The 25,689-nt window shown below is 38.8% G+C and overlaps 1 protein-coding gene and 2 long non-coding RNA genes across 3 annotated transcripts; 1 reads left to right on the top strand and 2 right to left on the bottom strand.

Moving 5' to 3' along the window:
- Positions 1-343: 343 nt before the first annotated feature.
- Positions 344-10,745, bottom strand: ptges (prostaglandin E synthase). Its single transcript, XM_088615191.1, has 3 exons — positions 10,416-10,745; positions 9,946-10,028; positions 344-2,251 (listed from the first exon to the last, which is right to left on the bottom strand). The coding sequence occupies exons 1-3, from the start codon at positions 10,521-10,523 to the stop codon at positions 2,002-2,004; spliced, it is 441 nt and encodes a 146-aa protein (XP_088471317.1). The 5' UTR covers positions 10,524-10,745; the 3' UTR covers positions 344-2,001.
- LOC148644024 (uncharacterized) lies at positions 9,928-20,541 on the top strand. Its single transcript, XR_015928923.1, has 2 exons — positions 9,928-10,066; positions 20,061-20,541. It is a non-coding gene; the product is annotated as an uncharacterized LOC148644024 (long non-coding RNA).
- LOC148644023 (uncharacterized) lies at positions 13,110-25,668 on the bottom strand. Its single transcript, XR_015928922.1, has 2 exons — positions 25,515-25,668; positions 13,110-21,265 (listed from the first exon to the last, which is right to left on the bottom strand). It is a non-coding gene; the product is annotated as an uncharacterized LOC148644023 (long non-coding RNA).
- Between the last annotated feature and the right edge of the window lie 21 nt (positions 25,669-25,689).

Raw genomic sequence — 25,689 nt, 5'->3', positions numbered from 1 at the left:
ATTACTCATCAGTATGCACGATGAATAACCTTTTAAAAGACCTTCTTTACAGATGAGTCATGTTACTGAAGCAGATCTTCAAGGATCTATTAAAAAACTGAATTAAATCCTTAGATCAAAATTGTTCTACCAGCCACATGAATGTTTACAACCTTTTTCTAATGATCTGTAAATTTAATCCCAGAATGACCCAAGCTGGCAGGAGATTTTTGATTTTGTTGGACATTCTTTTTGTGCGATTATGGGAAGACTGCTTCAAGTGATACAACTGAAGAAACTACACCAGCTCAAAACTTGCACTTCATCTTTAACTGGACACTCCACAATACATCGTTTCTCAATCTGCATTTTGATACTTTGGTTTTATTGACTTACAGACAAAACATTTATCCATATAATTTTCGTGCAGATACAAAAAAGGTTACAATTCCAAAAAAGAACTACGAAAATAACAACAAAGTGGTAAATCCTTTGACATAATACAATGTTTCATAGGCAGTGCAGATGAACAGTGTAGCAGTTGTCTGGAGAGTGCTTTCCATTATTGACGCCTCTCAACTAGCATGTATGAAAGATGTAAACTTGGTGCTGCAGTGATTTTAATTAGTTCAAATACATTCATTAAATTTGGTGAGCAAGTTACAGGCTTTTAATGTTTCTACATCACCATCATTTTACATACACTCAAAGTACTGTGCTTTGACGAATATGGAATGTATCCATTTTCCATCTTGAAACAGTGCAGTGTTTAACGCTCAGTTCACACTTGTGGCAATCCTTAAAGATGAAGGTAAGACATCTTTCCCACAGGACGTCACTCACAGTGACCAAGTGGGATTCATTTAACCATTTTCCCTTTACCTCAATGCAAAACGGACATGAGAACAATTTGCTTTCAACTGGAAAAAGTGCCGTCTAATGGTGACTTAAGCTGTTGTTTTGCAAATGAGGAATTTCCAGCAAAAGTAGGACATGATGAGCACAAACATTCAAGTCCTAATTATACATTTTATAGTATAACACAAGAGCACAGTTTGATGAACGTTTCTGGCACCGAAGATCTCACTGAATTTGTAAATTTAAGTGTGCCTGTATAAACACTTAACCATGTTTTGTGCATTATATAAACATTTAGCAAAATAAACATTAATTGCTATCACAATACATGCCAATATCAAATAGTTAAACCAGATACAGTAGATTCTTTAAATTCCTTACCTGGCAGACCAAGCTCAAATGAACATCCATTCATACACTCGGTTAAGATGATTCTGCTATGTGGCAATGGCCAAGTTATTTTTTCATAACTTCAAGAACTGTAGTAAATTTTCATGCCATCCTTTGAAACAGACTTAATTGTGCAGCAAAATGCCATCTAATGATTAAAATGGTCTTGTCATGTGCCTGCCTTACATCCAACATCTTATTTCTCAACAAGAGGCTTTCATCTGATAAGAGAGATACAGAACAGAGTAAGAAACTTGTCAAGGAAATGATTAGGTAAAGAAATATTTGTTCAGAGTTCTTTAGTGTTTGTTTAACGAGAAAAAGGACGAAATGCATATTATCTGCTCAAACAGGGTCGAAGAAAAAGGGTCCAAGGAAAAGTGTAAGCACAGTTCTTCTCTTTTGCAGGTAAGGGACAGCACCTGCTACCATGAGATACCTTTTTTCTTCTTGCAATTCAATTATCGATTTTTTTCCTATGGTTAGGTAGACATGGACCGCTGGGAGAAAATATATTTTATGAAGCTCATTTGTGAAATGACGATGCCTCAATGAACACAAAAAAAATTAACAAACACCTTTGCTTAAATAATTCCTAAAGCTTGCAAATCCATCTCTGACAAAGTGGATTTTCTGTTGATTTTAAGCACTTAGAAATACTGGACTGCACTGACAAAAACTTGGTATTATGGTTAAAGAATTTCAAAAGATTAAAGAAAAAAATCACATTCACCAACTTGTATGAAACTAACACTCTCGGACATGACCAATAATTCACCAATAAGCGGCCACAGCAATGAGGATCTGGACAGCCATGGAGACACAGGGAACTTGTGCAACAGTGTAGGCCAGGGAACGTGTAGGAGCTTTCAGGGCACACAAATAGGCGACAGTGTGGACTAGCCGGCCTACAAAGAAAACCTGAAAGTGAATTCGGGCTACAAGCAAGGTTGGTTCTGTCATGGAGTAAACGGCTCCCAGAAACAGGAAGGGGAAAATATTCTCCATGTCGTTGCGGTGAGCCCTGAAACAAACATAGAAATGACAGGTTTAAATAGGCAAGTCCAGTCAGCCTTCACTTTCAAAACAAAACTGTAGTTCTTTTTCCACAATGGCAGGACAAAACTTCAAATGTAGCAAGATTTGCACCCAGTTTCATAAAAAGATAGAATTTCAAAGTCCAAGTTGAAAAATGTTTCGATTTATACAATGAACATGTCTGACAGTACTACATACTGTATAACTCAGGTTATGGGACAATTCTACTCTTTCTTTCCCATTAAACTCACTTTTTGGGCAATGGTTCTCAAACTGTGGTACGCATACCAGTTGTGGAACGCGGAGCGCCGCCAGGCGGTATGCCATATGACCCCGGAACTTTGTTGTGTGCACTGAAAAATTGGGACAGGTTTTCAAAATGTTCTATTTGAATAAAATTAGTTTGTGTCAAATACACAGCCTACGTACTACGATACAGCACGCGCTAATACTTGAGTGGAGACAAGAGCTATAATGAAATTCTATACCATTCTACAGAAATACATGCTACAAAGGCAAGTGACCAATTGTATTTAAAAAAGGTTATCAACCAACGGTCCTCAAAACTGCTGCCATTACCCCCGTGCAAAAAGCCTAACATGGCTCTCGACAATCTTAATAATTTTCGCCCCATCTCCAACTTACCCTTTCTTGCAACAATTCTAGAATGTGCCATCACATTTCAGTTTCATAACCAACTCATGGCAAATAACCTTTTCGAAGCCCTCCAATCTGGCTTCCGTCAACTTCACAGCACAGAAACTGCCCTGGTCAAAGTCACTAACGATCTTCTAATAGCGTCTGATTCTGGTTCTCTTTCTTTACTCATCCTTCTTGATCTCAGTGCTGCTTTTGACACTGTTGACCATGGCATCTTACTTTCTTGTCCTGAGACTGTTTGGAGTTTCTGACACTGCTCTCAAATGGCTCAAGTCTTACCTCACTGATCGCTGTTACTTAGTCTCTCTTAATGGGTATACTGTAGGTCTGAAATTGGTCTGGTGTTCCTCAGGGCTCAATACTGGACCCCTTGCTCTTCAGCATTTACAGTACATGTTTCCACTTGGTCAGCTTTTAAGATCACATGGCCTCAGCTATCATTTCTATGCTGATGATACTCAAATATACATCCATACCAAACCTGACACTGATGTGGCTGGCTCTATTCTATTTAATTGCATCTCTGACATAAAAACCTGGATGACTAAATTTCCTTAATCTTAACTGACTACGCCCTACTATATGTTATCACTAACTGTGGCTGAAAAGCTTATCAACACATTTGTGTTCTCTTTAATTGACTACTTGACAAATTGACAGCGAGAATGCTCTGTTCTAATTGCATCTCTGACAAAAACTTGGATGACTCAAAATTTCCTTCATCTTAGCTGACAAGACTGAAGTCATGCTAATTGACATCCCCCATCAGCTTCGTAAAGCCAATCCTGTAACCCTATCTGTAGATGGTTCTATACTTGAGCTTCAGTCTAAATTGAAAAACCTTGGGGTGATATTAGATTCTGGCTTAACATTCGACCCACATGTGCAGCATATTGTCAAAACATCTTTTTTTCCCACCTCAGAAATACAGCTAGACTACGCCCTACTGTATGTTATCACTAACTGTGGCTGAAAAGCTTGTCAACACATTTGTGTTCTCCCGAATTGACTACTTGACAGCAAGAATGCTCTACTCGCTGGGGTATCTTAACTGCAGTATGTGCAAAATTGGGCAGCCAGAATCCTGACCAGGTCTAGTGCAAGTGACCACATTACTCCTATCCTGGAGTCCTTGCACTGGCTTCCTGTCAATTTCCTTGTGGGCTTTAAAATCCTCATGCCCACCTATAAGGCTCTGCATGGCTTGGCACCTCAGTACCTACAGTATCTGAACTTTTATCGCCTTACTCCTCACCTCGCAACCTTCACTCTTCTAATTCTGGTCTCCTAACTGTCCCCCAAGCCCATCTACATTCGATGGGTGACAGGGCCTTCTCCTGTTATGCCCCCAAGCTCTGGAACTCTCTCCCCAAGGATATCAGAGAGTCACCTTCTCTAAACTCCTTCAAATCAAGGCTCAAAAACTTCTTTAGAATAGCCTTTACTTTCTTTACCCCTCTGCTTCTACTTTTCTTAGTACCACCATCCACGGTCTCCTCTGTCTATTGTAATTTTGTTTTATCGTGTGTTTTCTTTTTATTTATCGTTGTCATTCTGTAAAGCGCTTTGAGAAGCCACCGTTAAAGGCGCTTTATAAAATAAAATTTATCATTATCTTCCACTTTACTTTTTTAGAGCACAGTTTCAATGCTAGGTTTGTACTCTTGAAAAATGAATGCATCCCTGGCTGTTATCTGAGTGACCAGCAAAAAAAAAAGGACTATATCCAATGTAACTTCAGAGTCTCTCAATGGCAAAAGACTGAAAAGGGAGACTGCAACCTGCTTTGAATCAATTGGAAATTGAAACCAAATGTGAAGTCAAGACTGACGTTCACTACTAAAACCACATCTTAGTGCCCCCTCTTCCAGTAGCTATGACTCTTCAATCACAAACTGCTGTTTCATACTTCCATTACGAATTCTGAGAGTTCCACAGATCTGTTGTCTCTTCATCTACTTCTAGAATTACAATCCCACCTAATATTCCTTATTCAAACACATTCATTACATTTCTCAGTTAAACCAATGCTAGAAGTCTCTAGGTAATTGCTTTATGCTCATGCAGTTGTGTTTCTGCCTTCTGATGATTAAAATGCCCTGGGTGTACGTCAAATAATGCCAGTTACATCTTATAAAAACACAGTAATTGGGGAAAAAACTGTTTTTGATTGTTTTTATAAGTTATGTCTCATTCGTTTTGCAATGCTTTTTTGATGAGTTCACTATCCCTAGATACCCTTCTCTTCATTAATGCATGGCTTTTAGACAATCATGGTTTTGTGGAGAACAAAAAAAATGGAAAGTTTTCCTAATACATGCCAGTTTTTTTGTTGTTTTTTTAAAATCTTAAGCCATCGTGTGGCCTGAGAAAAAAAATAAACTCAGTTTGTCATCACTGTGAGTGTTCTTCATAATTGCATCACAAACACGGAAGATGACGACAGTGGGAAAACACGATTTACACCCAGTTTCATTATTTGTTTTACCTTGATGAATATTATAAATATTCAAAACAGCAGAAAACAAAACAGACGTGAGCTGCCTACAAGAAATATGTAATAAATCCTCATTCCTAAGTAGAAAGAAATGTAAAATGATAACAGGTGGCTGGAAATTATCATCAAACATTCACAGCTCCTGTTTATTCTAACTGTTAATGGTACCATGAGGAGACTGCATTCACTCCCTCATTCCCTGCTATGAACAACACTCATCTCTTCCTGGCACACACACAATGTTTAACAATCCAAGTTTGCATACCTCCTGCAAATACTGTCAAGGGCTACAGAGAAGCAGTCTGAAATATTTCAGAAGCTGTCTCTGTTCATCACTTGAAGTTGTTGTGTAGTCCTGGTATTGGCAAAGTGTTTTTCCTCTTTTACATTTTTAAAAACAACACCTTTCAGCAGCTGTATTAGATATTTATTCATATTCACTAAGTGAAAAGATCAATGTGCAAAACTACCTTTCTGAGCTGTTTCTACTGTGTTTTCAGAATGATGATACTGTTTCCGCTAAATTCATTATTTTTTTTTGCTTAAGACATTAAAAAAATCAAATTAAAACTTTTTGGCTTTAACAGAGTACTTGTCATATAAATTAAAATGACCTGAAGGTGGAAGCTTCAAAGAAAGACAGCAGAAACACATTGATAACAGAATGAGGAAAGGACAGATTTTCCAGTCACAGCAGGACAGATTTCACCTGAACCTTTACTAATATTGAATGTAATGACACGACCATTCAAACAGCTGGAAACATCATCTACAGAGTGGCTGAGAACAATGATGTATGTTGTTCTTCAATGTCATCCCCAATGTCATTATACAGATACCTATGATGCTGTGACACTTACAGCAACATCAATGTCTTTAGTATATTATGAAATAAAAATGTTTTTTGTTCATGGTCTGTAATGACTGTGAATCTTGCGGGTTACGAGGAAGAAACAAAAAAAGAATAAAATTCTCACCTACAGCCTCTCTGAACATGGTAATGGACCTAAACAGCTACACAGATATACTGGACATAAACATGTATAAGGAGAAGGGATATCATAGCCATTTCAACCTTCCTGTTTTAGGGTCTTGTGTTGAAAATAGTCTCCAGAGTCCAATCTACACAGAAATGGCCCCAATATCATTGGTGCCTCCAGCATTTTTACAGATTAGACAGGAGATGAAAACATTTCCTTCTATTCAGACTACAGTTAAGTAAATGTTGGTGTTAGCGGTGCCAGCCCTAGCGATAATGGCATTGAATTGGGCCTCACAAAAACAAAACCTGAGATGGTCTTATGAGGGAATTAACTGTTCCAACACACTAACTGGACATACTCCAACTCTTAAAAGTAACCAGCTTCAATAATACTTATCTCAAGCTACCTTGTTGATGGTTACACATCACAAAGCAGATGTGAAAAGAATCCTTCTACTTGTACATTGCAGATTATGTAACATCTCCATCGAACTGTATAATGTATATAAATATACATTATAATCTTAATAAGATTTAAAAAGATGGTATCAATTTAGTGTCTTAATTATTTCTGGTATAGATATACTTGGGTATGAAACATCCAAAGTTAAGATACTAGCTGAGCAAAGTGGATTCATTACTCATTTAGTTTCAGCAGTTCTTACACAGTTACTGTTACACAGTTACAGTTGTAGGTAGATACCTATTCTATATGTGCATGTATGCATTACATTTTGGTCATGAAGCCTAAAAGATTGCCTCATGACAGCTATATAAATTATGGTTAAATATTCAGAAAGTTGAATATTGGAGTACAGCTCACCTCTATGTCACACATTTTTTACTACTAGGTGTCTCAGGAAGGCTATAATAATTGTTAAAGATACCAGTCATCCTGGTTCCTCATTTTTCTCCCCCCTTACTAACGCCCTCTGGTAAGCGTTATAGGAACATAAAGGCACGTCCAGACTCAGAGACCGTTTCCACATGCTTCAGATTACTGAACTCTACCCCTACCACTGGCTCACACTGATACACTGATGGGTTTTTTTCTTCTCTAAGATGTGTGTTAGTTAACTTGTTGTTGTTGCTGCTACTATTTCTGTCTTTATGCATTTTGGTGTTACCTTAATGTCTTTGTATTAGAGCATACATGCATACATACATTGCACTTGGGCATATGACAATAAACTGAACTGGTAATGAATTCACTTCAGTTCCCCAAAAATGTATTCAAACGGACTTTTACAACCAAGGAACTAACTTAGTGATTTATACTGATGCCAGGTGGGTAGCTGCTTCAGCACAACACAAACACAACGTTTCGGCCGTGGAGCCTTCTTCGGGTGTAGCCTTCTTCAGACACCTGAAGAAGGCTCCATGGCCGAAACGTTGCGTTTTCTCTCTTCTTTTTTTTCAGAATGGAATAAACTTATTACTTGTTCCTATACTGATGCCAGACTACATAACCAAGTCCCTTTTATTCTTATTAACTGCATGCTGGTTACAGTCTGTCTAAATTATATATATATAAACATTTAATAGATTACTTTAATATTTTCTTAACATCAAAATGTCGTGTAGTGTCCTGTGTAAGTAAGAAGTTATGTCTTTGACAAGCTTTATTTTATAAAGCAAACTAGAAATGTTAGTAGGTCATATTGGTATATAAATACACCAAAGAAAACTTAAAAACCTGATGCACCGATGGGTTAAATATCACAATATTACAGGCACGGCAGAGATCTGTGATGTAGAAGCGTCTGCTGAGAGTTGTTTTGCTCATACTCCAGAGTGGAAAGTTTTTGGAAAAGAAGCAGCTGCCTTTTTTTTTTTTTACACAGACTCCCACTATCCAGACCAGCTATTTCCTGGCAAGCTCAGGATTTGATAGGGCTCCAGGGGCTACACTACATTCTCCATTTCTTGTAAAAAAAACCTGCTAACCCTCAAACAAGCCATCTTCCTAGATTCATCAAGAAAGCTATATTCCATCTTAACCTGTGAGGAACAGGGAGCTAATCGCAAAAGGTAACAACAGATCCGTCGCCAGAGAACAGTCATTTATCTTCTAGCATCAAGCAAAACATTTGCCTTTAGAAGACAAAGGATCTAAAACAAAAACCAATATAACTCCCTAACAGCCTTGAATTAATTTAGCTTTTTTTGAGAAACTACAATTTGCTGTAGTTAATGCAGAAAAACACCAGTGTGTTCCATCATAGAACAGTCCAGCAGTAAGACACACAACACACAGTATATATTGTGAAATGAATGTGCCTGACTCAAGGTTGCACTAAACAGAGCGGTAATTAATTGTGGCTTTGTATTTATTTCTTTTTGGTTTCCTAAGTGTTTAATGCGAATAAACTGTTTTGAAATCCTCTGTGACACTGTTTACTGGATTCCCCAGTATTTGTGTAGCTACAATGTTTTTACCAAGCAGTACCACAAATGTCTTCCACAGAGCCTCCTTAGGTACTCCTTTACCAAACGGTTTTCAAATTTGACCACATACACTTCTTTTTCCATCTCCCTGGTTGGCCGTTTCTTTGAAACGTCCGCAATTTAACATTTCCTGGAGAACGGTGAAGGGTTATATTTGTTTAACAGCAACAGGCAAAAGTCAGATTATATTATTCTTTATTGATACTAGATTTACACACTACTTCCTTTATTTCCTTTTTCTCCCCCCAACATGTTATTTCCAAAGATTTGAAAACAAAGTAAAGGAATGCACACAAACTAAATTCCAAAGTCAGTGAAATGTTACCAACCATATTATTTTTGAGGGATACAGTTTAATCATAAATGTCACTTTATCAATAAAAAATGCCATCCCTTCTATATAAAGTGCACACAAATGGTGTTTACCAGATACAGTCCATTTCTCATTGCAACGCTGAGTAAAAGAGTCCTTAACCACTTCACGAAGCATGCGAAAAATATTATAGGGAATATTTTGATTACCAGAAGAATAATAGTGATCAGTGTTTGAGAATAACTGAAAATGTACTCTAGTAATTATCATAAAAAGTCATCTTTAACGTAACCCATAGTAGGAAAACTATGGACAACCGTCAAGTTAGCGTGACATTTATATATAAATGTGAAAAACGAAAAGGAACAAAGAAGTCCAACTGTAGCACACATGTCACATCCTTATACTTTATGTTTAATAAAAAAATAATAAGAGGACCACGAATTAAAGCTTCTTGAAACCAAAACTGTCCATGTATGTCAGGCTTGAGAAATCATTCCGTGTCCTATTTTGCCCGTTATGAAAAAATCACGGTGGAAACGTCCAGAAAACAGGTTTTACAGAAATAATACTTGCGTACGTCGTAGTGCGTCAGACGGACCTTGATTTCGTTGTTTTGAATAGTGGGCAGATCATTTTTTAACTCGCCAAGTTCAAACACTATTAAACCATAATATTTGGATTACACGTTTTATTATTTACGCAGTGCCGTTGGTGGCGTCTTCTAAGCTATCTAAACTTATTTTTTACGCCTACACTTATTCAAAACACTGCACTTACCTTCTGCATCTTTCCACGTCTGGGTCCTCTCTGAAGTACTGGATTCCTCCATGTCGCAGTGCATCTTCGGGATTAGCAAACGCCTGAGATGAAAAGAACAAATCACTCCCTACAGAGTGAGGTATGTATCGATACTTGGCGGATTGATATTTATTTTGCGCGGGGACCACCCCCCTCTTTTGCGTGGGGTATTTAAAAAAGTTTTAATACGTGAATGTAAAGATTAAAAAAAAGTCATTTTATATATTTAATCCCCCAAGGCTTTGCTGTAAAACCTTTACACTATGTTCCAGCAAAGAAACATCTGTATTCCGGCGACTCGCCTACATTCTTTCAACACACGGCTACACTGAAACGTAGTTTTTAAGCTGTTGTTTCCTAAAGGCGACGATAGCACAGGTACATATTGTAACATTTCTTTTTAGCAAAGGACAATGTATAACAATAACAACGTGAGAACAAACGCTCACCTTTTTACGGAGTCGTACTTGTCCTGTGATAACAGCAATGGCAAACATTTTGAGGATCAGAAGTGTGCTGTAAAACACAAATGATGCAAACACTACGTTTTCCAGCATGCTTGCCTCAGTGTCTGCAAGTTATCAGTGACGCTTTCCCTGCTCTGTTGGTTGTTTTAAACTTTCACGGCTAAACGCACGACCCAATAACCACTTCTGCGACCTTCCCCAAAAAAAAATAATTGCAGCTTTCTCTGCATTTTCGTTTCTTAACCCTTGAGGGTGCGGAGGAAATTGACTTTCCGTTCAAGTCTACTGCTATACCGCTGGTCAAATTACCTCCATTACCAAACAAGGAAAAACGTTTTATTAAATAGGGTTGCGGCGCTAACCGCTACGTCACCGTGCTGCCATCTATATTATAAAACATCTGTTGGATCGTGGGTCGTTGGGACAACCTGAGACATCCGTCTGTGTGGAGTTCAAATCTCTCTCCGGATGACGAACTACCGAAGATATGTCCATTCAGGACGTAGTCTTACCTTAGAAAACATATGGCGAAGATACAACATCCACTTCCAACAATTTGTGACTTTCTAATAACGGATATATGTTACATATCGCATTTTAATAATATAAAAAAACACAGAAGTAAAAATATCACACCCTGTGATTTAATCTCGCCAGAAATTATTTGTGCCAGAGAAAATTATTGACTTTTTTTCAAACAATGGGCTGGGAAGTTATTTTGTGTTTCACTTCATGAAAGTGGTATGCGTTTTATTAATGATTAGTGGGAAGAATATGATTTAAGCTAAGGATAATTTGAAACACCAGAATTCATCAATGTTACTTGTAACTGTATTAATTGAAGATGTTTTTGGGGATTACTGATTAATTATTTAAACTAAAGCTGCAAAGATGACTTACCCCTTGTTACAGGGGTTCGTGAGACATACTGTATAGCCGTTCAGTATTGTTGTTTGAAATCGGTCAGTTTACAGCAGGGATCTCCAACCCTTGTCCTAAAGACATAGTTGTATACGTAATCTGCTTTTAAAGATTGGCAACACCTATAAGAATGAATCAAGCAAGGATGTTCAGTTAAGAGAATTCTGGTCCTTAAGGGGTGAAGAGTGCTTCGAATCCAGTCCTAAATTATTTCTAAAGTACTTAATCTGTCAAGTCAGCAGTTTAATTGACCGCAAAGTCATTTAACATACAGTAAATTAGTGATTTAACTGTGAGCTACAAAATCTGCTGGACTGAGGCACTTTGTGACCATACAGATCTCTGGAGATCTCTGGGCTGCAGGGTTACACAGTATGGGCAACATTTCAAACTCTCTGCTATGGATTTATCTAGAATGCTACAGTAGTTAAGACCTGACAAATACTTTTGCCGAGCAAGTCCATATCTGGCAACTTGTGTTTATATCCCTATGATATAAACAAGAATGAATTCATATAAAATAATTCACCATTCAGGAGTCAGTTGGACAAATTGTATTAAGTGTTCAAACCAAATGTTTAAGGTTGCTCATCAAGATCCAGCAGAGAGAAATGACGTATTAAGCTAAGTGGATTGCTCCTGCCACCCATGGTGCATCTCTGCAGCTGAGCGTTTCTCACCACAGCCCAGAGTTAGTAAATGTTTCCTGGAAAAGAACTAATGAACAGCAATTATAAGCACTACGGCACCAGTCTATAATTGTGGCAACATGGAACTGTGCTGGCAGGTTTATTAAGCTTGTTAAGTCTTGAGCTAACTTCTCTCCAAAAATCATAATTTGATCTGGTTACAGAGCTAAGTAAACATCTGATTGTCTTGGTCTGTTCCTGGTTGTAAGTATATGGGGGAGGAAAACCAATCTTTTTTTTACCATTTGTTTCTTGTTACCTACTTATGTAAGACAAAAAGAAAGCATACCTGTGAAACAGATAGCTCTATCACCTTCATCATTTTGAAGAGTAAGTGTTGTTTTAAGAACACCAGAATTCCATCCAATGTCCTCATGGCAGAACTGGGTGAATGTGGTCTTCACTAAGGCCATTATCTGTGTAGGCAGAAGACAGAATTGTCTATTTTATTTGTAATTTGCTGCAGCACCGTGGCACCATCCAACCTGCGGTCTGTGTGGGTCCTAATGCCCCAGTATAGTGGCAGGGACACTATACTGTAGTGGGCACCGTCTTGCGGATGAGACATCAAACCGAGGTCCTGACTCTCAGTGGTCATTAAAGATCCCCATTTCTCTAGAAGAGTAAGGAATTATCCCAGTGTCTGGGTCAAATTTCCCCTCTCAGCCTATACCCTGACCTCCAAATTGTCCCCATGTATGATTGGCTTGTCCTTGCCCTACGATAGACAAGCGCCCTGTCCAGGGTGTACCCTGCCTTGCGCTTGTTGCTTGCCAGGTAGGCTCCGGCTTCCTGCGACACCATATGGTATAAAGCAGTTTGGCACAGTGATTAATATTGCTGCATTCCAGCACATGGGCCTCAGGATTCAATTCTAGACCCAGTGTGCTATCCTCATGAAGTTTGTGTGTTCTCCCCATACAAACCATGTTGGTAGATTAATTGGCCCTGGTGTGAGCGTGTGGGTCCTGTGATAGACTGGTGGCACTGCCTGGCACCTGTTTCATGCCACAGTAGGCCTCAGCTCCCCCTCGACCCTGAGTTGGATAAAGTAGTTAGATAATGGATGGATGGAAAAGCATTTAATGATAAGCATCAGGTACACAAACAGGGAAAAAAACACAAATACTGAACAGGTTGTTTTCAGTTGCTTTAGAGTAGGTTGAAGAATCCATTTGTATTATTCTAATATATGACTCAGCCCAGACTAGCTCAGTTGGTAGAGCATGAGCCTCATAATCTCAGGGTAGGTTCATGTCCCACGTCGGGCGCAAGGTTCTCTAATAACCCATACTGGGCAGCAGTAGTATGGGGTGGTGTTGGCGGCGGAGGGTCACATTTCAATGACAACGGCAACAGCACTCACACTACCTGCGTGGAAGAAAGGCCTGGGAATCTACTTCCGTATCTTGCCAAGAAAAGTCTCTGGATAGTGACAGGTGGAACTGTCCATAGGGTCACCATTAATCAATACTGACTCGACGGCATTCAACCACCACCAGTATATAACTCACTCAACAGTATTAAGGGGTATTTTGTGGACATTGAATAACAATAGTATACCCTGCCTTGGGCCTGTTGCTTACCATAAGCTCCAGCCATAGATGGATGATAATAGCTCTGATGATAACTACCGATTTAGGATTTTAAAATATTTAGCATTTTTCTGAGTCTCATAGTATAGATCAGATAAGATCACTTTATTAGCCATATACAATTTCCTGCATTAGGAATTTGTCTTTTTCGCATACCCCTTCTTGCTCTCCATTAGACACACAGACAGGGAGAGAAGCTGGGGGTCAGAGCACAGGGTCAGCCATTGTACAGCACCCCTGGAGCAGCTGGGGTTAAGGGCCTTGCTCAGGGGCCCAACAGAATAGGATTCCTCTTCCAGCCACAGGATTGGAACCGGCAACCTTCCAGCCACAGGTGCAGATCCTTAGCCACAGTGCCACTGCTGTTTTGTCTGTTTGCTATAATTTGAATATTTGTCCTTGTCAGAACAGCTGTACTGCATTTCTTACTTTTGTGTTTAATAAAAACACTTCAGAATACTGCTGACACAGGTGTCAATGTACGTATGAACAGCTCATAATGAAAGTGTGGAAATGATGTGAATTGAGTACAAATGAAAACAGTCATTTAGGCCGATATATGCAACCTGCTTTGCAAAAGCCAAAGTTTTCCCATTGATATCTATACACTTTCAAAGATGCTATGATAATATATTTTAAATTAAGTGAAAATAATTTTGCAGCTTCTTTCAAGTTTTTGTTTTGATGATTGTTGGCCAGATTTAAAAAGAGGTTAAATTAACTTCAAAGAAACTTGGACTGGTAGAGGAGGTCTCACATGTATGTTCTACATTGTGTACTTACATGACAGCCAGCAGCCATATCACCCTGCAGCTCACAACTGGTAGCCCACTGAAGCTTAGCAGGGTTGGGCCTGATCAGTACCTGGATGGGAGACCTCCTGGGAAAGCTAAGGTTGCTGCTGGAAGAGGTGTCAGTGGGGCCAGCAGGGGGTGCTCACCCTGTGGTCTTTGTGGGTCCTAATGCCCCAGTAAAGTGGCAGGGACACTATACTGTTGTAACGCTCTGTAGAAAGCGATGGGCATGACAAGGCACAGAAAGATGTCCTGGTCATCCACTGCAACCAAGGAAGTTTCCAGTCGTGACGACTACTCATACCACTGGACCCAGGCTTCTGAGGTTGAGAGAGTGGGACAGCCCCAGTGCAACAGTCCCACACAGGTTTCTTTGTACAGCTCAGCTGTTTGGAAGAGTACAGCTGTCATCATCAGACATGATGGACAAGCATCATCACCTACATGACAGTTTCATTTCAAATCATTGTAGCCTTTGTCGTATATACTATAGTTAATTCATCACTGCTTTCCATCATTTGCAAGTTGTGTTCAAAACATTTTGTGGTATCTTTCATGCCGTATCAAGCTTAGTTTTGTAGTCGTTTAATACAGTGCCAATTTGAGCAAAGTTCTGCATTTTACAGACCATGATGGTATTTTTCTATCATTATGAGTTATTGATGACTTATAATAACGAAGACGTTTGGCTTCTAAGGCTTAAGATTTTAATATTGATTATGCAGTTGAGGTTAGCTCAACTTTTCATTTCCTACACCCTCTCAAAGCACAGACTTCATTTCCTTCCCATAAAACTATATAATAATCTACTTCAGAAATGTGGAACCATTTATACACAGTTCCGTGTATAAACTAAACTTTGCAGCACTAACCACAGAAGAACTGTGGGCAACCTATCACTGGATTTATCAGGACATTAGGCTGATTTGTTTTTTCCTTTTGACATCCTTGACATCCACACACTTAAAAAGAAACAGAATACTTTTTTTTCTTGAAGTTTTGCCTTCAGTAAGGCTCTTATTCAGGCAAACAATCAAAACAAGTCATTACACATGCAGTCACATGTTTAAAAAGATGTCCATTCAGCTTTAGTAAGGAATTTATATCCTTAGAGAGTCGCAGGTAGCCTGAGTTCTAGCCTGGCAGAAAAAGGGTACAGGACAGAGCTATATCATGTTTGGGCCACCAGTCCATTTCAGTGTATGCACCATCATACAGAGAGGCAATTGAGAGACAACCATGTGTTTTGACTGTGAGAGGAAACAAGAGCACTTCCTCGCCAATAGCCATATCACCCTGCAACTCACAACTGGCAACCCATTGAAGCTAAGTGGGTAATGATAATAATAATAATAATAATAATAATAATAATAATAATAATAATAATAATAATAATAATGTTGCTTTATTAGCGCTATACAATTTCTTGCATTAGGAATTCGTCTTTTCGCATACCCCAGCTTGCTCTCCATGAGACACAGACACACAGACAGGGAGAGAAGCTGGGGGTCAGAGCGCAGGGTCAGCCATTGTACAGTGCCCCTGGAGCAGTTGGGGTTAAGGGCCTTGCTCAGGGGCCCAACGGAGTAGGATTCCTCTGCTGGCTGTGAGGTGTGAGCCTGGTCAGTACCTGGATGGGACAAATTAAGTTTCTCCTGGAAGATGTATTAGTGGGGTGCGCAGGGGGTGATCTATGGGGGTCCTAATGCCCCACTATAGTGATGGGGACACTATACTGTAAAAAGGTGGCGTCCTCCGGATGAGACGTAAAACTGAGGTCCTGATTCTCTGTGGTCATTAAAAATCCCAAGGTGTTTCTGGAAAAGAGTAGGGGTAGTACCCTGGCATCCTGGCCAAATTTCCCATTGACCTTTACCAATCATGGCTTCCTAATAATTCCCATCTATGAACTGGCTTCATCCCTCTATTCTCCTCCCCACTGATAGCTGATGTGTGGTGAGCGTTCTGGCGCACTATGGCTGCCATCACATCATCCAGGTGGGGGCTGTACATTGGTGGTGGTGGAGGGGAGTCCCTATTACTATCACTATATAAGTGTAATCAATTATTATTATTACTTGAAGAAAATCCATGAAAACCCGGGGAAAGCATGCAATCTCCATACAGACAGAGCAACAAACCTGGAGCTAAACTGACCCTGGACCTATGAAGCAACAATGCTACCTACTGTACCATTCCTTAAAAAGATGGAATAGAGACGGTTTACAAAAAGCCTATAAACATTTAGTTATTACATCTATTACTGTATATATTTACACTCAATAAATACAACCTTTGTCATAATGTACTCTATAATGCTGGACTCCCTAATGTTAAATTAAGAAAGAACATTTAGGACACTGGCTAATCAAAATGTGTGAGACTACCGTTTTATCCAACTTCTGCCTGGACCTCTGCCTGAAAACCTACTTTCCAAAAGCAAATGGCAAAAGTAGTACTTAGTGGCAGGTTTTTGTCTGAAATAAATGTTTTGCTTTTACCTAAGTAGCTTTTCCATCAGTCACTAAGTCTGGAGTTTGGCTTTGGTAGGTAGGGAGGGTTTTAATTTACTCTGAGTCTGGATAAAATCTAGAACTGAAGTTAAAGCAACTTTACTCACAATTGCAGTGTGTTCCTTTCTGAGTGAGGTTAGGCTCTAGAGCTATTTACTGAAGTTCCAAGACTAAAATGTCTATCTTTTATTTTATGTGGAAGTTCTTTTCTTGATATTACTATTGACTCTGATAATGCTATAAAGGCAATTAAAGTAGGTATTTTAAATAACCAACTAATGCATTACGTGTATTGTCATTCATTTCAAAATGTGTGACTTCCACAGAATTTGTTTTGTTTCAAATAAATGTTTTGATTCATTAATAAATGGGTTATTAATGAGAATCTTTGTGCATGAGTATGTAGTTAAATAAAAAGGCTATTCAATACTGTATAGTAAACTTTTTGCACACCACAAAAAATGTTCAGTCTTATCTTAACTGTAAATTTACTGTAAGCTTGAGATTTTAATATTGATAATTCACTTGATCTTAGCTCTACTTTTCATTACTGACACCCTCTAAGGCACAGACTTCATTGCTTTCCCGTAACACTATACAGTACAACAGTGTACTTCAGAAATTTGGAAGCATTTTTCCAAGATGTTTAAATTTGGAGACAGATCTATGATGATTAAATGTATTTAACTCCTGAATTAATGATTAAACATAATTTTACAAAGATAGCAAAAAGTCCTGCCTATCTAAAAACACTGACACTGAGTGAATTTCCGAGATTTTAAGGCTTGAGGAGATGCTATTTTGTGAGAGTGGGCAGAATATATTTGTAGGTTAATACATTACAAGATGTTGACGTGATATTAGATTCTTAAGTCAAGGTTTATGGCCCTAAGGAGCAGTGGAATTTGACAAACATTCACTATAAAACTATAAATACTTATAAATCCCTAAGCAGTTTAAAAAAGCAAATGCTGCACAATCAATGCTATCTTTTCTGTCTGCAAACAGTTCAATTTCAATAAGAAAAAGTTTATTTCCTTTCTGTGTAATACTAAAGGTTTTCTGCAAACAAGTTTCCTAGTACTCAGATCGCAGCAGATAAAAGACCTTTCACCCACATTTTAATCACTTGATAATTGTAGTATCAGGTACACTAGTGCTTTAAACAATCAGTTTTTAAAAAGAAATGCTCAGTAAAACACAGAGAAAGAATTAGAATGACTTCTAATTTCACAAAGGCTTACAGTCAAGAGTGTTAAAAGCAAGTGTACCTCAATTAAAGTCAATTATGATTTAGTGTGATAAGATAAATGAGAAGCAGGATAATAATTTGAATAGTATTTAAAGAGTAACCTCTTGATTAACACAGTTGTACTTTTATTTTTAGGTTTAGTATTGCTAACGGGATATGTCTGCTTTTAGTGACGTAAAATATCTAAAAATCAAGTAAAAAACAAACTATGATTAAACTTCCACCTAATGTAATTGAGTGAAATCCTAACTGCTAAGTAATCCTGCACTCCTGTGAAATGACTTTTACATGAAAGACAAAAACAGATACTGTCAGATGATAGATGATAAGTTATGAACCAACATTCCCATCAGTAGTATGATGACTGAGAAAATGAGCCTCCCCCTGGTGGAAGTAAATAATAGAAGATAGACTATGACTTTCTATTGATAGATCACAAGGTCCTGTCCAAATTCCCACACTACCATGAAATTCCTAGTAGGGAAGAAATCACAAGCAGTCCTTTATTGCAGCCTTATACTATTAATGTATCACAATAGTATTAGAATCCCTTAGTGGCATGAATGAAATTATTCAGCTTTTGAACATATTTCCTAAAATGAAAAATCATATCGACACCTGGGAGTAGTATAACAGCATGTCTTTTTTAACAGGGATTTTAAGGGATCTTGCCAATACAAAAAAAAAAAGAAATACAAAGCAGAGGAAAAACAGCACAGAGGACCAGCACACACCCCTTCCTGGTCTGTCAGCAACCCATAAACTTCGAGTAGGGGTGAAAAGTTTGCAGTGAGAGGGGTGAAAATGAAGCCTTTCATCTCTCCTTTGACTTAGGTTCTGTACTTTTACTAGCGGAGCATCTAAGTTTACCCAATACGTAAAATTTCCCGAGGTTTGGGTACAATTAAAACAGCTGTAAGCATAATGCTCTCTAGAAAAGACTAGTCCAATATAAATACAGTAATAACAACATGAAAACAGTATACAAAAAAAGCATGCTACAGTTTTTCAAGACTAATTATATAAATTAATCCAACCAATCGTTCATATGCAGATCACTGTATCTTCTCCTTGGTCAAAAATAAATCAAATAAGATTTTTATCTTAAAATAGTACTGAACTGAGCAGATCAATCTGGTGCTTTGACCTTTTTCTTAATTTTTCTCAATGAAACAAATGGCATATGTAGCCAAGAAAGCACTGTTGCCTCTGCGCAACTTGAATGAAGGAAAAAATGTATCAATTCCAAAAACGGATTTGAAAATTGCAAAGACATTTCTGCTAAACCAGAATGAATTAAACAAAAACAGAACGTGAAAAGAAAAAACAGGTCTCGCATTCACACCAGAAACTTCAATCAAACACAACATATTTGCTGAGAACTTTTGGGCCAGGAGAGGGGCAGAGCAGTCTTGAAACCCGGACGGCGTTCACAGAATTTTATTCTTCGGTCTCTGAGCCATCTGTCAGACAGGGACTGTTAGGTACGCCATCATCACAGCAGTCCTCAGCATCCGAGAATGATGATACATAGTGGAGTCCAGTCACTCTTTGGTATCCATGCAGACAGGATTCAGGAAATACAGACAGCTCCAGACAGTTATTCCCTGGCTGCTTAGTGGAAACATTCCACATCTCCACCAGGGGCGAGCACATGACACAGCCCATAATGACTGTTGGGGTTGGTGGTCAGCCGGTCAGTCCCAGAGCAAAACACTCCCGAGGCAGTGTTTCAAAAAACAGATTACCAGTTGAACTTTCACACTGATGAGGCCATTCCTCTTCTTGGTTAGCCACTGACTGTCTTTCCGGTTAAAGTAACAACCAAGGAATTGTCTCTTGTATTTCTTTTTTTGCCCACAGGAAAAGAGGGAGGTATTGGGCATAGAAGGGACACATTCATCTGGAATCCTCCTTTTTTTAGTTGCTTTCCCATGTGAGACTCAGCTAGAGGGCATCATTCTGTCAGCAGCAGAGCAAAACACAGCACTCTGCAATTTTCTTCACTCCTGCAGACAGCTGTCACACAGAACAGGCAGCTTCGGGAAAGGAGAAGGCATCTGTTCTTTTTTTGGATTGCTGTTGTTGCCGATTCGTTCATCAAGTGAATATCTCTGGGTATCTATTTGTTTTGTTTTTAATAACAAAAGCCTCTTCATAAGTAAAAGAGAAAGAGAGAAGCCTTTTGGATTCTCTGGTGAATCTTTATATTCTCCTATGCATTATCTCATTGAATGATCTACACATGGTCTTCAACTGATGGGAATCAATAAGCAGGTTTTTGTGCAAAACATGACATTGAATTATGTTTTCTATTTTATAAATTCGATTACTAGGCAGGAAATTCTGTTGTTGTTTTTTTTTTGTTCGGATAGATAAATAGGAGGAAAATCAAACTAGGTTAAGAACATTTCCGTTGTTTCATATATGACCTCATTTAGTCACTTAAACCTGCTGTTTAGGTTAGTTTCCACACGTATATGACATTTCATTTATTTAGTTACTTGCTGAAGTGTCTCAAATATGACACTTACATGTAGGAAATGATGCTCTTTCACACCACCAGCCATTACCTGAAAATTCAGTTTTTAGTTCACAAAACTGTAGGCTTGTGTCTCAAAATGCAATGGTTACATATTTTCATTCCAAATATCCTTAAAAATTCAACCCTGTTATTTGTAACAGAGGATTCCACTTAATAAGGTCATTTTCTTCTTGAAATTCCCAGATTTCCTAGAGTTTTTATGTCTTAATTTTGTTATATGGAATGAATGTTGTTAGTTTCTAACTGAAAGAAAAGTCCGAATTGGACAAATACTCTTTTAGTCCAGGTCTTCTCAGAAGTAGCTTAAGCCCAAAACTGTAGGTAGGTCCTGAATTCTGTGTAGGATACACCCACCAGCAATATGCAGGGAAGATCAAAGATACTGTGAGGAAGACTTCATCCTTGAAAATTCAATCTTCGATCACTCCGACTCATCCAAACGTCGTTTTTCATTCAGAAAGCAGTCTCATCCAAAATCTGCCATCATCTCTTTTCAGTCAGGTCAATTACATCTTAGCAGACCCTGCCAAGACAAATAACAAGGTGACAGCAACATGAGAGGCATACCGCTCGCCACGGTCAGGTGACTGATATCATCTGGCATCCGTCAAGAAAGGGAGAGGCGACGTCATTCAGGTTTCTGTTACACTTAGAGCCGAAGCTTGTAAAACAAGACCTCAAACTGACAGCAGAGTTCAGAGAGCTTGCATTGTAGAGAACAGCAGAAGACATAATACGTTTCTACTGCTTATATACAGTATAGTCAGTAGGTTTAACTCTGACACGCTAATGTTCTTACACTATTAGGACCCACTACAGGGGCCAGTCAAGTCCCATCATGTTTAAGGTGATTATTTATTAACACCAATACTCAGGTGACACCACAAGATCTTCTCAGTTCCCATACTTCTTGGAAGGCCACGCAGAATCAAATCTCATTGCAGGGTTTCACTGTAATGCTACACCCTGTTCACAAAGCTCATGAACGGGCGTTCGGTTTCATTGACTACCTCTCAGGGAATGGAAAGCTGCACATTTTCCATTTCAAATTACTGCCTTTTTATCCTGAAAATTAAGCTCCAAGTGAGCGCGGCCGTTCAAAGTTTTGATTCATGAACCACCAGCTGTGCATGACATTCCTGCATTTCACAAGACTAGGTCATGGGGATTTAAAATGAAAACTACCGAGTCTGTTGCTCATGGTAGCTTATATATAGAAATCTTAGACAGGAAATTACTGCATACTGAATTTTTACATATTAAAGTTTTTGTTAACTTCCACCTTTTATCTGGAGTGCGGTTTTTGTATGCACTGTATATAGTGTATATGCACTGATACCTAACCGAATATTCCTTCTGCTTAATCCCCAAAGTCATATGCTACAGTGCTTTGCGTATAGTAGGAGGGGACTCATTTGATCCTCCTACACCCACCTGGGTGATGGGACCACCGTACTTTGCCATCACTTCAACACAGGCGGTCAGGTCAGGATAGGTGGAAAAATGTGAAATTACTTTAATTCAAATCAAGGGGGTAATTTATGTGACCTAAAATGAGCAAGGCTAAAGTGGTATTTAGCCAGGACACCAGCATTAGCAGCCCTGCTCTTACAAAAGAGAGTCAAAGCAAGCATTCATAACCACCACAAGCAGTCAAAACTTTTCATCGAATCAGAAAGGAAGGAGCTGTCTGTAGCACAGTGCTCGCTGTCAAAATACACCTGTGGTGGTTTGGAATTTCTGGCGCAGAGTGCAAATTATTTTTCCATTGGCCCCAAATCTACTGTACCTGATTCGGTAAAAGAGTTATTATTATGTAACCCTTTCCAGAGTTCAGAGTTCAGTTTATTGTCATGTGCACAAGTGCAATGAAATGCTTATACACCCAGGACAGTTGATTCAGATCCAAATAGGATATAAAAGAAAAGTAATAGGTTTATTCCATGCTGAAAAGAGAAGAAAGAAAACACAACGTTTCGGCCGTGGAGCCTTCTTCAGGTGTGAGGCTCTTCTCTTTTCAGCATGGAATAAACCTATTACTTGTTCCTTTACAGCCTACGCATGCTGATGCAGCTGCCCACCTGAACAAATGAGATATATCTGTGTTTAAATCAGCGATTCTCAAACCAATGTCCACAAGCACTTGTCAGCCATAAATAATTGTTTGAAAAGACAGACTGGATACAGAAAGCCCACAATAGGAAACGGACAAAGACATACAGACGAGGAGCCACACGCAACACGGGTCCACTCTTCAGTGCCATGTTCCATTCAAATACTGACCACGTTCTTCCATCCATCCCTTTTCTAACTGGAATGATATTATGTTTTAACAGAGAAGCTGTTAGTCCATGCATCCATTTTCTAACTGCTTTACCCAACGCAGGGTCATGGGAGAGCCAGAGCATATCCCAACAAGCAACAAGCACAAGGCAGGGTACACCATGGACAGGACACCAGTCTCTCTCAGGGCATACACAGACACAGACACGCTCACACCAGTACTAATTTACAGAAGCCAATTAACTTGCCAGAAGGTGTTTGGGTTGTGGGAGGAAACTGGAGCATCCTGAGAAAACCCATGGGAACATGGGGAGAACATCCACACAGATGGCACTCCAGGTCCAGAATTGAGCCCAGGGCTCCAGTTCTGCGAGGCAGTGATCCTAACCACTGCACCAGCATGCCACCCCCTAGACCTACTGCTTGTTCTTCTTTATTTATATTCTATTCAAAGCAATGCACGCGCCTTTATTCTTGTACTTAATGTTGCACTATTTAACTTATTGCATTTCTCTGATTTTAATGTTTCTGCTATACAGAACATGGTGTACGTATTGAAGTCCTGAAGTACTGGCAGGTTGATCAATAAAGATTCCAGTTCCAGTGCAAGAGAAGGAGTGCTAACTCCAGTGTGCTGTTCCACTCTGGTGAACCAGTTTCTTACTGCTCTGCCTGATCTGCTGGGCAGTGGGCTGCTGCTCTTGGGTGGATGAGCATACTGAGTTAATAAACCAGAATGAATAACCTGTGAAAAATCTGACGCTGACTGTCTGGTAGAGATTTCATGAGAGAGATGCATGGGGGTTCACTAAACAATTCAAATACGAACTAACTCTTCAGCTTCCCCAGGTTCACACATCACATTTTCTCCACTGCTCATTTCTGTTTGCATGCTACACATGGTCTCCCAGTGTTCCTCCTACACGAGCCTGTGCAAACTAATCTGCACAGGCAGCATGCAGGAGCAGGAGGCCTCTGCATCTAGTGCAGACCATATTGATTAAAAAACAAAATCCATGCAATTTGCAATTTAGATAAATACCAGAGTCTGGAGTTCAACAGGAATGAGACAACGTGTGACCCCACTCTTTCTTTTCCCATATGTCTGCCACTGTTCCATTGAGTCAGAATTCTCCCAGCACTAAAATCATCAAGCCCAAAGCTCAAAACTATTTATTACAATATACTCTCCAAGACGCTGTGGTAAGCATGCACTGAAAATAACTAGGAAGAGAAACTGGTAGATGAATCATGCTTTTATAGAGGATTCGTGCAGTGCAGTGCAGGTTTAAATTCCTCATTCTAATCAGAATCAATTGAATGCAGTGGATGGAGATGAACGAGATTTTTTGTTTGGAAATGTGAAAGTGCATGAGTCAGTCTATTTTTGGAAACAGTCCTCAAAACGTTACCTAAAACATTTTTAAGCCATCACATTTAGACACATACAATAAACAAACATTGCCTTCTTTATGAAATGCAGGTGATAGTTCATTATTTTTTAGGATTACCTACAGTCTGTCCTACTGCTGAAGCACAAAGAGAAAAACACATGACAAACCATAGCTGTTAACATGAACAAGCCTTAGAATAAAAGAAAATCTGTGACATTTTACTACAAACAAAACTGTGATTGTTTCGTATAAAGAGGTTATGATTTCAAAGTGGCCTTTAAGTTCAAACTTAAACCCATGCAAATTTATCAGACTGTAGCGTTGTGCATACTGTATATAGAATGAAAGTGTTTACACAAAAGTGGGTATGACTACCATCACAGTCATAATCCATGTACCATGAAACCTTTTGAGGAAAGCAAATCTAAACCTTCTGCACATAGTAAAAGTAAATTTGCAAAGCTGCAGTCACCATCTTTACAAACCAATTCTCATTTTCACTTAAATCGGGACGCATTTTAAATCTATACTAATCAGTCTTTGTTGAATAAAGAATTTGGAATTATGAAAACAAAAATATTTGTTCAGCTTCCCCAGGTTTACATACTGCTTTTCCACTGATGAGCTGCTTGTTTCTGTCTTGAACAGTACTGTCAAAGTTTACTAGCTTCCCAGTGTGCTCAATTTTGATCAGAGTACAAGACATTTTCTACAACTGAATTTCTAGCCATTTAAAATTCTATAATGCCCTGTATGAATTGAGTTTACATGTTTTCTATGATTTCCTAGTTTCTTCTAGTAGTGGTGAAGTATCTCTTCTCCACTGGTGTCCTGCTATTTCTCCTGAACTTTACAGTTATGAAAAACAAAGATAAACAGCTCTATACATATTGCCATAATTGATTCATTCTTACAGCAAAACCTTCACAAGCCCAGAGTTAAACTTTACACCCTTATTTGACAACATTCTAACATGCTTGCATTCAGGTATTAAAATGTTCATGGAAGTATTGAAAAACAAAAGAAGAAAAGAAGGGATTGCAACTCAGAAAAATCTAATATCAACCAAGCAATTGAGAAAATAATTACACCCACCTGTTCTTTTATTGATGAAAATAATTAATGTGATAACGGAGAAAGTCAGATCTGTATCTCTCTGCAGTGAAAGCACCCCTCTTCTCTCTCCAACAAAAGAGAAGCCTTTCTTCTGCTCTGCCGCTCTCTTGCAATGTTATCAGCCTTTGAAAATGTTCCTGAGGGAGAAACAGTG

Source organism: Lepisosteus platostomus, chromosome 21, assembly GCF_059453375.1.
Source record: "Lepisosteus platostomus isolate fLepPlt1 chromosome 21, fLepPlt1.hap1, whole genome shotgun sequence".
Taxonomy (NCBI): domain Eukaryota; kingdom Metazoa; phylum Chordata; class Actinopteri; order Semionotiformes; family Lepisosteidae; genus Lepisosteus; species Lepisosteus platostomus.
This window is presented reverse-complemented; position numbering and strand designations above follow the sequence as displayed.